General features: G+C 53.2%; 1 protein-coding gene across 1 annotated transcript in view; it reads left to right on the top strand.

Annotated features, from left to right (window-relative positions):
* Nucleotides 1-13,306, top strand: part of STARD3NL (STARD3 N-terminal like) — a 58,118-nt gene that overhangs the window by 34,236 nt on the left and 10,576 nt on the right. The window contains exons 3-4 of the mRNA XM_051978802.1: nucleotides 9,301-9,378; nucleotides 11,820-11,897. Of these exons, the coding sequence (XP_051834762.1) occupies nucleotides 9,301-9,378; nucleotides 11,820-11,897 (156 nt within the window). The remainder of the gene's footprint in view (nucleotides 1-9,300; nucleotides 9,379-11,819; nucleotides 11,898-13,306) is intronic.

The raw sequence follows: 13,306 nt of genomic DNA, 5'->3' as shown, positions 1-13,306 counted from the left end.
GGAGCCTGGACTCTGGAGTCTGGAGCCTGGAGTCTTCTCCGCTGAGAGCTGTGGGGGAGAGCGCCGCGGCTGAGAGAGCTCCGTGGCCCTCCCTCAGCCCTTAAATCCTTTGGTACGATTACCTCACTGCATCGCACTGAGCTTGCACAGCCATAAACGCCACGCTGTGACTCAGGTAGACCTTTTCAGAGTTCCGGCCCGCGACATCCCTTTCCTTTTTTGATTTTTTGGAACCAAAGTGTGAGCCATTCACTTATCCCTTTTAAGTAATAGGTTAGATTTGACTCATTGGGACAGCACAAGGCGCTCTTAACCTGGGGTCTGGAAACTTAAAAAGAATTGATAACTGCATTTGAATTTAATCACTTTCCCTCGTAACCTTCTCTTTTTTCCTTCACGCATTTCAAAACATTGTGATTCTAAAACAGTCCAATAAAATGAGTTGGTCCACAGGCTTCTTCAGACATCACATGGCCCTGTGACCCTAGAAATGTTTAGAGACTCTCATCTAAAGCACAAATTCAGGCCCCTTCTCTGGATTATTATCTGAATTCTAACTCCGGACCATTGCAGTAGCTTGCGGGGACTGAGGGTTGCTCTGCCTGCCTCCTTCTCTCCCTTCCTCGATCCATCATTCAGCCGCTCAAGTGCTTTTCCTAAATTCCAGGTCTGATCCTATTATTCAGTAAACTCCAGGGGCTCCCTCTTGCCTCCAAGATCAAATATAAATTGCCCTTTGGCATTCAAGGCCCTTCATAACCTAACCCCCTCCTGCCTTTCCAGGCTTCTTATATCTTGTTCTTTTCTTTGATCCTCTGGCTCTGGACTCCTGGTTGTGCGACAGACAAGACCCTCCATCTCTAGATCTGTCTCATGCCTATTATGCTTCCTCCCCATCTCTGCCTCCTGGCTTCCCTGGCTTTCTTCACGTTCCAACTAAAATCCGTCCTTCTGGAAGCCTTCCCAAATCCCCTCAACTCTAGCCCCTTCCCTTTCTTATTTTCTATCTTTCCTATACAGTTTGTGTGTTTGTTTGTTTTTTTAACCATCTCCCTCATATTTTAAGCTTCTTGAAGGCAGGGACTGCCTTTTATATCTTTTTTTAAGCCCATTGCTTTTGATGGAAAACAAACCCCAGCAGATGTTAAAACTCACCATGATGGCACAAAATTATGCCTCTTTCTTGAACTTCAGCTTTGGACTATTGCAATACCTGCTGGGGAAGTCTGCCTGCCTCGGTCTACCCCCACTGCTGTCCATCCTTCATTCAGCCACTAAAGTGATGTTCCTACAACATGGGTCTGATCATATTATTCCTTTGCAGTGCCTAGCGCGTCAGTAGGTGCTTAATAACTGTTCATTTATTCCTTATCTATTCCATTCTCCAGTGAGTGGGGATTTGTGTTTGGGTTATAAGTTTGACCACATGGCTTTTGCTCCAACTCTGCAGTAATATACTTGTTTCTCCCTCACCAAAATGTTTTCCATTATGTCCAGCTTCAATTCCTGGATTTCCTTCGATGAACATATCTCTTAATTGGTACTAATTGCCATGAAACAAACAAACAAAAACTAGTGCCCATTCTATAGTGCTTTAAAGTGTTTATTTCTATACATATATTTTACACATGGTTTTAGGCTTCTGATCTTCTCCCTTACTTTGATTCTCTCCATTGCCTTTTCCTCTTGGTGCCTCTGTTCCCTCCCTTTTCTCTCCCTGACTCCCTGAGGATCTGGTCCAAAGTCCCTGAGCTTTGCTCAGCTCTACTGATTGCTTGGGTCTCCCTTTCACTTCCTCCTGCCTCAGGGAGGATTTCTTCTAAGGCAAAGACTGGACTTCCTGTAATTAATATAGTATGTTATTTTCAGGAAATAATTATCAGCAAATGGCCCAGATAACTGATAGGAGGAGGCAGGCTGGTTTTAGATGGAGCTAGTTTTGAATTTGGTCTTTGGAGAACGGTGCCGAGTCCTAAAAAGAGCCACTGATCATGGTTGGAAATGCGTTCCATCCATAACCTCAACCCCAGAAGGTAGCTATTAAATTCAAATAAATTTTTTAAGAATTCATTTTATTTCCAAGCTAGGCCTGTTTCTAGTTTTGTTTCCACTTTAAAACCTCTCTCTTTGTAGCAGTGTCACATTCAAATGATGAGTATTGTCAAAGAAAGCCGGCTATTAACAGCACATGAGTGTTTGGTGGAGGTATCTCTTCATTTTCCTTCCTTCCTTCCTTCCTTCCTTCTTTCTTTCTTTCTTTCTTTCTTTCCTTCCTTCCTTCCTTCCTTCCTTCCTTCCTTCCTTCCTTCCTTCCTTCCTTCCTTCCTTCCTTCCTTCCTTTTCCTTCCTTCCTTCCTTCCTTTCCTTCCTTCCTTCCTTTCCTTCCTTCCTTCCTTCCTTCCTTTCCTTCCTTCCTTCCTTCCTTCCTTCCTTCCTTCCTTCCTTTCCTTCTTTCCTTCCTTTCCTTCTTTCCTTCCTTCCTTCCTTCCTTCCTTCCTTCCTTCCTTCCTTTCTTTCTTTTTTTATTATAGCTTTTTAGTTACAAAACATATGCATGAGTAATTTTTTAACATTGACCCCTGCAAAAACTTCTGTTCCAACTTTTCCCCTCCTTCCTCTACCCCTCTCCTAGATGGCAGATTGTCCCATACATGTTAAATATGTTAAAGTATTTGTTAAATACTATATATAAACATACACACACATGTTTATACAGTTATCTTGTTGCACAAGAAAGATCAGATTTAGAAAGAAGGTAAAAATAACCTGAGAAGAAAAAATAAAAACACAAGCAAACAATAACAGAAAGAGTGGAAATGTTATGTTGTGGTTCATACTCATTTCCCAGTGTCCTTTCTCTGGATGTAGCTGGTTCTGTTCATTAAAGATCAATTGGAACTGGGAATCAGCATTTCCAAAACTGATTTTTGGGGTGGATAGCCAGAGTGCAGAGGCGTCTACAGTCCAGACGTCTCACTTCTTCATGCTGACCACCAGCAGCTTTTCTTATAAAACTGAGTAGGTGTGGAAGGGAACACTAGCCGCGGCTCCCTTGGGGCCAGCCGCCTTTACCCTTCTCATCCCCCGCCCCCACCTCCCCCCCAACCCCCCGCTAGCTTCCGCTGATCTTTCCTTCTCCCTTTCTCAGATCGTTCTGCTTGCACCTTACATTAATGCTGGAAATCTCTTTCTCTCTTATGGCCTCTTGGATCCCAGAGATCAGACTCTGGACCACCATGGGCTGGGTGCCGTGAGCATGATTATAAACATAAGGTAACTTGACTTGAAACAACTCTGTGCGTGTTCATATTGATGCTTTCCCAATGGAAATAAATTGTGCACAGTATTACAATTCTGCTTTATTTAGAACGTTGGGATGATCTCCTGAGGTATTAAGGGAAGGCTGTCTGGAGACCAGAGCCCGTGAGTGGGTGACGCCCTCCAGCTTACAGTAAGTGTCAGGGAGGGCTTGGAGCCCGGCTTGTCAGAGTCTAGAGCTCGTGCCCTTGTCTCCTGAACGAGGAGGCAGCTTTTCTTTTCTTTTCTTTCCTTTCCTTTCCTTTTTTCTTTTCTTTTCACAGCTTTTCTTTTCTTTTCTTTTCGCAGCTTTTCTTCAGGTACAGGCAGCTTCTGATGGTCTTTCTAGCCTTAAGCCTGTGTTTCTATGATATGTTTTTGATTCCTACCTCAATTTCTTTATTGTAAAATTAGGGGTTTGGACTAAATGGTGTCAAGGGTCTCTTCAGAGCCTTGGTCTGTCATCCAACAGACTCCAGACGATGTGTAGCTAATTTGTAGATGGTTACTGGGTGGTGACTCATAAGGAATGCCAAAGGAGCACAGCCCTGAGGAGAGGAAAGGAAGGAGAAGGGAATAAGCATTTATACAGTGCCTGCTGTGTGCCAGGGACTGTAGTGTTTGCTTTTTTTCATATATTTTTTCATATTCATATGAAATACATTTCATATATTTTTTCACACATTTTTTCATATATTATTTCATTTTAATCCTCACAACAAATCTTTGAGGGAGATGCTGTTATTCCCTCCATTTTAGAGGCTGAAAGACTTGCCCAGGTTCCCACAGTTACTGTATGTCCGCAGCATTTGAACTCATCTTCCTAACTCCAGGCTGAGCTCTTGGTCCCTTGCCCCGCCCGGCTATCTGCTTGGAGCAGAGGAAGTTGTTAAATATTCCCAGTGATTTGCAACTCAGAAAGTGAAGTCAGAAAGTGAAGTGAAAGTCTCTCCCTTTCTTTTTTCTCTCATCCCCAATAGTTGTTATGAATTAATTTGGAGGTCATAGGTCTACACTAAAATGAACTTAGCTGAGCTCAGCTTCACCTCAGTTCCTTCCTTGTTTCTTTCTGGAAGCTGGAGACGCGACCATCATTCTATCTCGGGCTCCTCGGGAGCCCCCTTGGCTTGCTGTAGCTCTTGAAGCTGACCCCATTTCCTAAAGTCTTTCACGGGTCCCCGCTAGCCCCCATCTCCTGACAGAAGTGAGGTAGGAGGCCTGATAGCAGGGAGGAGCCCTCCTGGTTTTTTGACACCCATGTTTTCTGTACTTAAAACCCAGTCTTCTTCCTCAGTGCTTTCTGTTTTTCCTTAAAAAGGGCCCTGTTCAGTGCTGGGGCTCAATAAACATGTGAGTGACTGAGCTGATTACTTTGACACAACAACAGAGCGCGGGGGAAAATTTGTATAGTGTTTTGTAGTTTTTTTTCAGAATAAATACAATTTTTAACTCTTGTCAGTTAGGATGATGTGAGTTTGTTTTCATAGCAATGTACTTGATTTTCTAAAACATGTTAGCTGTAATCTCTGGCTGAACTTCCTTCATACTTCACCATGATCTGGGGACACTCCCAGGTTCCCCATGTCCTGTACCAGAGGGCCGCAAGGTCCAGGAGCTTCCGGCGGCCCGGCTAGGAAGGAGCGTTGGCTCTGGCTCCTGGTGATAGAGCAGCCGTCCAGCACCTCGGTCACAGTGGGATGCCCCATAGGGGTCCTCAGTGCTTCCGGGCTGACTGCAGGAGCTGACTCGAGCACCGCGCCTCCCGGAGGCGATCTGCTCTCCTGACCGCTGTGGCCATTTCCGACTTCCAAGCTCATTTCTCCTTTGTGTGAATTTGGCATTTGGAGGTCTGCATCCTTTATTTACTGGAGACAAGGCTTTATTGTCATACTCTGTTGCTATGATTGGATCTTCGCTCGGGCTCGGCACCGCCATGTTTGGGCCACAAACCGTCTTCAATGGACCTTTCTGGACCTCTGGTCTCCTCATCTGTCAGCTGAGGGAGTCGGACCAAGTGATCCTGGAAGTCCCTCCCAGCTCTAAATGTCCGGCTACCAGCCCCGCTTGCCCCAAGCCGTGCAGCCCTGCTTGAGCACCTGTGCTGGGGTTCAGTGGTTTTCCACCATGACTGGCTGAGCGGCCCCCAGTATGATTCCCTTTCCTTTGATCAGCTTCTCCAGGTTGATGCTTGATTTTTAGTGGTGGCTTGTATTAGTTATTTGTGCTTTTTTCCCAACTCTCTTTGGCTTCTGTTCCCTTAAAGTAAATGAAAGCCCAGCCAAACACTCTGAGATAATAGGAGAATGGGCCAAGAGTCCTTCAGTTACTTATTTTTTGCTCGTCTGAACCTCAGGTTGGTGCCTCATGCCATCTTTCCCTTTCCCCTGCCCTTGTGTATTCGGTTCCTTTACATCAGAACATCAGATCTGGGATTTACTGAGGGCAGCATAATGCTCATGTGCTTCAGGTCACGACCCCGGCAGACCCATCCCAGTTCTGCCTCCGAGGCTGCTGACTTCTCCTTTTGCTTTCACGTCTCACAGTGTGATCGCCAAGCCATCTGTGCCTTCATTGAGGTTTGGAGGAAAACTATGGGACAGAAGAGGATAAGCCCCCCCGTACCCCTCCCCTGCCGTCCTTCAGCTGGACAGGCCCCACTATCGTTCGGGGTCTCCAGAGTCGATGGAGGAACATTGGGTTTGGCCCCGAGTACTTGGCAGGGAGTCTGCAGCCGGGCTAAATGTTAGGTTAGAATCTCGCATTGAGGAGAACCACCCCTGCTTAGTGCTTGACTGACTATTCTAGAACCTCCGCATAGACTGTTTGGGTTTTTTCAGATAAATTTTGTTGGGAAAAAAACAGTCACAGAACTGTAGAGCTGAGAAGGACCACGGTGGAGATCCACAGTAGAGACTTTCCACACCGCAGAAACCAGCAGACCAGTGATCTTCCCGGCCCTTCTTGAAAAAGACATCCCCATTACCTGGAAAGTGGGGGAAGGCCTGACAGGCCTCCATCCCCTCGCTCCCACCGCCATCCCACAGCAGCCAGGCCGTTATGGGATAGGTCTGTCTACCATGTCACAGTGTGCATGTCCAGGATCTTTTTCAGTCAAGATGCTGCCTCAACATGGTTCTTATGCTATTGAAATCAATTTCTCAAACCCTACAGTTTAAACCCTAAATTTCATCATTTTAGATATAGCCCAGCATCCTAATCCCTCAGGATTCGGGGGTATCCTGACTCATCAGCTAGTTTATTAGCTGTCTCTTCCCCCTTTGAGATGTGTGCCCGAACCTGAGTTAGGAAAAACCAAACAGGAAACAGTGTTGGAACCAGGCGAGGCTCCCTGGGCTGCTCCTGCGGGGACCTCCGTCCAGGGGCACATGGGAACGTCCATGACTCGTCTTGGAGCCTGAATCTGCTGAGGGACATCATCACTTCTCTTGTTTTCTGGTCCAAAGGAACAACAAGGGGCGTCGGATACTTTGCTCCATCTGGATCCTCCTACGTGTTGGTGGGATCCCTGATCGCCCACATCAGCTAAATAGGGACCCGGGGATGTCCTGCTGGGGCTGTGTCTCAATGCAGTTTTACGGGCTCTGCGAGCACCTCTTCCTGTTCTAGATGTTCTAGATCTCCTCAAACTTTTTAAATAGGGGCCAGTTCACTGTCCCTCAGACTGTGGGCCTTTACATAAAGAAACTTCATAGCCCTGGGGGAGGGGGATAAACGTCCTCAGCTGCCACATCTGGCCTGCGGGCTGTAGTTTGAGGACCCCTGTTCTAGATGCTCACTTACCATGACTTAAAATTTTGTTCTAGAATCATTTCTGCGCTCCACGTCCCTTCACCATTGACCTGTAGTTTTAGATTTGTTGTCTTTCCTTTGAAAACTGGTCCCTTGTCTTTTTTTCAGGCCCAAGGCGCTTTGTCCGTTTGCTGTCTTCCTGCTCCTCCCGACAGTGACGTGCCGGGCCCATCCACTAGCTTTCAGTAGCCAGGGATGGTGGTGACTTGAATTCACCAGCTAATCATAGGCTCTCTTCTCTTGGGCGCCTGTGCCCTCTGTGACATCTGTGGCCGTCTGTTTCTAGTGTGAGGGTTGTTCTCTGTGGCCTGAAAAAAGAGAAGCAAAATGAGACTTCGGGCTCTCGGCTTGTCTTAGTTTCTGGCTCGGGTGGTCCCGTCCCTCTGAGCCCCGCTGTCCCTGCCCCTCCCATGCCCCCTGTAGTTCTCTAGGAGCTCGGCACTTGGCCGCTCTCGCTTCCATCTTGTGCGTGACTTTCACAGTCTCGCTTTGCTGGGCTTCAGGAGTCCGTGTTGGGCCTTTCGGGGCACTCCCATCGGAACGATGCCCTTCGGCGTCCCGGCCTGCTGGGCTGATTTCCCTTGTGGAACCTCAGCCTGTGGGACGTGACCTCTGGGTCCCCTTTCCGGGCACTTTGGAACCTCTTCCCCAGCACTAGGAAGAAGTCGGGTCGCTGCCAGCCTCCTTGTCACAAGCTCTGTGGCAGTGCCCGCTCTTTTCTTTCTCTTCTCCCCAGAGTGCCCAGCACTTTTCTCTGAAAGTCTGTCCTGAGTGGGCGCGCCAGCCGAGGAGGATCAGCGAGCTCTTTGCAGAGACAAATAACAGACACAAATAAATACAAAATAAGCAGGAGCCGACACTTGGACAGAAGGCCTCCCGGAGCTTTCCCGGAATCCCTCCTTCCTCCTTTTCCGGGCCGTGTTTTCTGCACGTACTCCTTTCTTTCCACTTCGGCCTGACACTGAAGCCTCGGACCATGGGCGGGGAATGAGTAAACACTCTCAAGGCCAGGAAAAGCTTTGAAGTTTCTCTGACTTTGGGCCGGAGGCGCCTTCGAGAGCTCTCAGTGGTTCTATGGAGACCCCCATTCTCCCCCCGGAACATTGGAGGGGCTTAAAGTCAATCTCGGCCCATCTTGGGAAGTCAGGAATAACTTGCTTTTGGTTCGGGTGACGGAAACTCCTTGCTGTTTGCCATTTCGATGACTGGAGCTGAGAGCCTTCTTAGGGCCTTTTTCTATTTGTTTTTTCCTCTCCTGAAAGAGAAGGTGGAGCTCTGGCTTGGAGTGAGGAAGCCTTGGGCTCAAACCCTGCCTCAAAAAAATAATAATAATAAAATGAAATAAAATAAAATACAATAAAATAAATAAAAAAAAACAAACCCTGCCTCAGCCACTTTGTACCTCTAGCCCTCAGTCACCGCATCTGTGAAGTGGAAGGGTTCCCCTGGATGATCTCTGAGGACCTTCTGGGTTACGATCCGTGAGGGTCAGAGAACCTCCCTGAGCACCCTGTTCTCCCTCTCGAGCTCCTGGTTATCCTTTTTTCCCTTTAGAGCCTGGTCTCCTGTCTTGTTCTGACTGGTGGGTGGGGGTAGAGCCGATGCCACGAGGCCCCGGAGCACTGACCTTTTCCGTTTCTGGCCCGACACAAACCCAGTGGCTGACGGACCTGGGGGTCCTGGGGTGCCCCGTGTCCCTGCTGAGTTTGGTGCCGACTCCCAGTGGGCGGGACCCGCCGCAGCCGCAGCCTTTGGGGATGAGGCATCGCCCAGCCTGAGGCTCCTGGCAGCCGGGGCCATGGGCAGAGCCCCCTGCCCAGCCCTCCCCGGTTTCCCCACGGCTGCTTCCCGGGATCCCCACCCCCTTCCTTGGCTGGCCGGCTGCTCCCCCGTCCGCAGGGGGCAGAGGTCAGGCTGGTGGGACTCGGGAATTTGTGGTTCGGGAAATGTTGTGTCTTCTTGCCTGTGTGAGTGGGAGACGGCGGCCTGTAACCCGGGAGCCGGAGAGAAAGCAGGTTCCCCGGGTCTGCAGCGGGAGCAGGAAAAGCCCCTGGCCCAGAGCTGGGGGGGGGGGGAAGCGCTGGCTGGCCAGCCAGAGTCTGCTCTACGTGTTGTTGCTCCGGGGGGGCCGTGAGGGGGCATGTGTCCGCTCTGGTTCATCGCTGCCCTTCCCTCTCCTTGTTTCCCGCCCAGGTGAATGGGGGCATCGAGACCACGCTGGAGAAGGAGGTGGTGCAGTACGACTACTACTCTTCTTACTTTGACATATTTGTGAGTACCCGCCGCGTCCCGGCCTGCTGCAGCCCCCGGCCCGCGCTCTGGGGTCCTGCCCATGCCCTTCTGCCCTTTACCTTCGGCAGAGAGTCCTGGCCTGGCCTCTGGGCTTTGCCCTCCGCCTCGGGCGCGAAGCTTCCTTGCCCCGTCTCCGCTCCTCCCTTAGCCCGGCTGGAAAGCCCGAGGAGGGACGGGGCCTGAGCGTATTTCCCTACAAGTCCGTTTGTCCTTCCGGGGATGAGCCTCTCACGTGGCGCCGAGTGTTTGCCAGGCCAACATTGTCCCGTTTCATTCTCGCGGCGGCCCTTGTGGTCGGCGAGGACGTTGGGACACGGGAGGGAAACGTGCAGGGTCACACCAGGCCAGAGCCCGGGGCTGGACGTGGGTTCGGGCCTCCCTGACCTGCCCTCGCTCACAGCCAGTGTCCCAGCACCGACTCTCAGGGGGCGTTGGGGGGACCAGGCCGGGGAGAGCCCAAGGCCCAGGAGACAGGGGCGGTGGGGGGCGCGGTCCCGGGAGCCTCGGCTCCTCCCGGCCGAGGCCACGTTTGGCAGGAGGACGCCGGGCTCTGGGGGCCCGAGGCTTGCCTGGGGACACGCATCCTACAGAGCTGAGATTTGAACCCGTGTCTTGAGGGAGCACAAATGTGACACCCTCCGAATCACAGAATCCCCGCAGCTCGGGAAGAACCGCTTTAGCTCGCACCCGGCAAAGGTGAACGAGCAAGAGAAAGAAAGAAAGGGGGGGAGTGAGAAGGGAAACCTTTGTAAAGAGATGGTGACCGCTCGGTAGGAGAGGCAAATGGGAGCAGAATGGGCACCCCAGAGTTTAGCGGGGAGCGGGGGGCTCCCAGAGGCTGCCAGGAGGCCAGACCCTCTGTAAGGCGCCGGGGGTCCGTCCCCCGGATTGTGAGGAGCTCGGGCCGCTCAGGTGAAATGGAGATTTCCGAGGAGATGGGGGGGGGAAACAGGCCGACGTCAGGGGGCTCAAAGCGAACCGTCGCCCCCCAAGCTTCAGCCTCCGAGATGATGGAGAAAATGGCCCCAGAAAAAGCCTTTTAAAGACTCTTCTGCCTCCTCTCAGGCTATTTCCGAGGGCTCTGCTGACCACTGATCTTAAACCCGAGTTTTCTTCAGACCAGGAGCCTGAAACCGGAATCCTGCAGCGGCGCCCGATGGGCCCGGCAGGAAACAAAGCCCCGTCCAGCTAGCAGAGGAGCGGTCCCAGGAGCCCAGGAGGCTCAGCCTCTGCTGTGCAAAGCGGATTTACAGAAAAACAAGCCCCCCAAACTACCACGTGGGAACGCACAAATACAGACACTGCTCACGGGGTTAGGAAAAAATGGACCGTTCTCCTCGGCTCCCTGCAGAATATGTTCAGCACATCCATTGTTATTTGTACAGACTCAGTCCCTTCTGTAGGCCTCGGTTTATTTATCTGTAAAAGGGGAAACTCGGCTCAGGTGCTGCTGCCCAAGCTCCTTTTCAGCTGTTTGTGAGGCTGCGGAAATAGAAATTTGAACCATTTTCCATGTGGATCCCCCTCTGTGCCCCCCCTACCCCCCGGAGAAATGTAGAAGCTGAAGGTGCTTTTCTTCCCTTCCGTGTTAATGGGGGAGTCATCGATGTATAATCTCCCTTGTGGTTCAGCCATCCCGGTCTCCGGGACCCCTGGGGTCCCGGCTCAGTCCCACCCTCCCTGACGCCATTTGGGTTTTCTTGGCAAAGACACGGCCGTGGGGGATCTGCCGTCTCCTCCTGCAGTTCGTTTCACAGAGGGGTAAACTGAGGCAGACAGTCCCCCCCGCCCGCGAGTGTCTGAGGCCAGAGTCACGCTCGGGAAGAGGGATCTTCCCGGCTTGAGCCCAGCCGCTCCACCCACTGGACCCTCTAGCTGCCCCCAATCATCCGTGAATACTGAAAACAGCCAAAGTCATTCCCCACCAAGCCAGAGGCACCAGGACAGTGACGGGCCCCGTGGGCGGCTCCCTCGAGCCAGAAGAGGGGAGGTTATCTCTCAGGCCAGCACGCGGTCAGGGCCCTGGTCTGGGCCGGCCCGCCCTCACACGGGGTCCAGAGGATGCTCTCCTCCGTGTCCCAGGAGACAGACACAGAGATGGCGTCCCTGTAAGGCTCTGGCGGCCCTGGGGCCGCTTGCTTCCTGCCGTCCCCCTCCTGGACCCTTTGCCCGGCAGGTCCCGTCTGGCGCCGATCCAGTCCCTCGGTCTCCTCTGCCCCTTCCCGCGGGCCAGGCCGGCACTGCCCTGGGGCTCACCCCTGACCCTTCCTGCCGGGGGCCCGACCCCTCCCTGCCTCGCTCTCGGTGCCTTGTGGCCCCAGCGTTAGGAGCCCTGTCCTCGCTCTTGGCCCCGGACGAGTCCCCGGCCTGTCCTGGACCCTTAAAACAAGGACCTTGTTTTTCTTCTCTTTGTGAAACAGCTCCTGGCCGTTTTTCGGTTTAAAGTGTTGATCCTCGCATATGCCGTGTGCAGGCTGCGCCACTGGTGGGCCGTAGCGGTGAGTGTGCCCGCCGCCCCTCCCCCCGCCTCCGCCGCCCCTCCCCCCACTTCGCTCCTCCCCCTGGCTTGCTCCCCTCCCCCTGCTTCCGCTCCCCCTCCCCCACCTTCCGCTCCCCCTCCCCCGACCTCCCTCTCCCTCCCCCCACCTCGTGCTGCCCCTTCCTCCCCGGTGAGGAGCGAGCCCAGCTGGGCGAGGGCCCCTCGTTATCTGGGACGTCGGAGGCCCAGTCTGCCCAGTATGTGGCGGTGCTGCCCAGTGCCGGGCCCTCCGGCACACTCGGGGCTGGGTTGGTCCTCGAGGGGCTTCCTTGGCCCGTGGCCGAGGACACTCCAGGCTCCTGCTCGGAAGGACTTAGTGACAGGAGTCGCAGCCCCCACCTTGTGCCGCAGGATCCGCGGGCCCGGGCGGGGGTCTCTGTGGCCGCGAGGCCGTCCTGTTAGCGAAGCGCTGAAGACCCCGTGGTTAGAATTGCTTCTAATGACCCAAAATCTAAGCACGGGGCAGGTGAGAGAAAATGAGAGGAGGAGGCCCCGAGGCCTGGATTTGCGGCCTCCTCCTGGGGCGGAAAAGCAAAGGGGGAATCTTAAATTCGTGCCCGTGAAAACCAATAGGCTCGGACTTTGGGCAGGCAGTCACTCTGGCCCTCGGTTTCCTCATCTGTGAAAAGAGAAGGCCCTTTCTGCACCTTCATGCTTCACAGTTGGAAAGCAGGCGCCTGGCCCGCAGTAAATGCGCTTTAAATGTTTCTGAGGAGGCGGTTTCCCATTTTTCTCTTCTCTCCCGCTTATTTTTGTAACGTTTCTGTGCCTCCTGAAGCTGGGCCCTTCCCCCGGTGCCGCCTTTGGGGAGTTAGCCGCTGTCGGGCTCCTAGATCCGCTCACGGACGTCCCTGGGACACCTGCCCGTGCTGGCCCGGCCAGGATGATGCTCCGTCTGCGGGGGCTTCTCCGGGCTCTGCCTGCGGCGTCCCGGGGCGTCTGGGCCCTGCTGGGGCGGGGCGGGGCTGGAACCGGGCAGACCCCGAGTCCCGGGTCCCACGGCCAGGGAACACCTTCCCTGAGCCCGCGAGCCTCCCTTGGGCCCTCACGGCCTCGGTCTGTGGCTTCCTCGGCACCGCCCTCCGTCTCATCAGATCATCTCGTCCCGGGGCCAACTGCTCGCGCTGGGGTGTCGGGGACGGTCCGACCCTGTCATCTCTCCCCTGGCTGCCAGCTTCCCTCCATCCCAGCCGGGCTCCACCTTGTGGAAGGAGCCTTCCCTCGGATGTGTCCCCGGTCCCTCCTTTCTGTGTCTTCTCTAGCCCGGAGCACAGTGCCCGGCACATAGTGGGCGTCTGATAAATGCTGGTGACCCGACCAGCCCGTCGCCTCTGCGGTCAGCAGGCGCTAGCGGCTCAGCCTTTGGAC

Source organism: Antechinus flavipes, chromosome 1, assembly GCF_016432865.1.
Source record: "Antechinus flavipes isolate AdamAnt ecotype Samford, QLD, Australia chromosome 1, AdamAnt_v2, whole genome shotgun sequence".
Taxonomy (NCBI): Eukaryota; Metazoa; Chordata; class Mammalia; order Dasyuromorphia; family Dasyuridae; genus Antechinus; species Antechinus flavipes.
The sequence above is the reverse complement of the archived record's forward strand: the minus strand, read 5'-3'. Positions and strand labels throughout refer to the sequence as shown.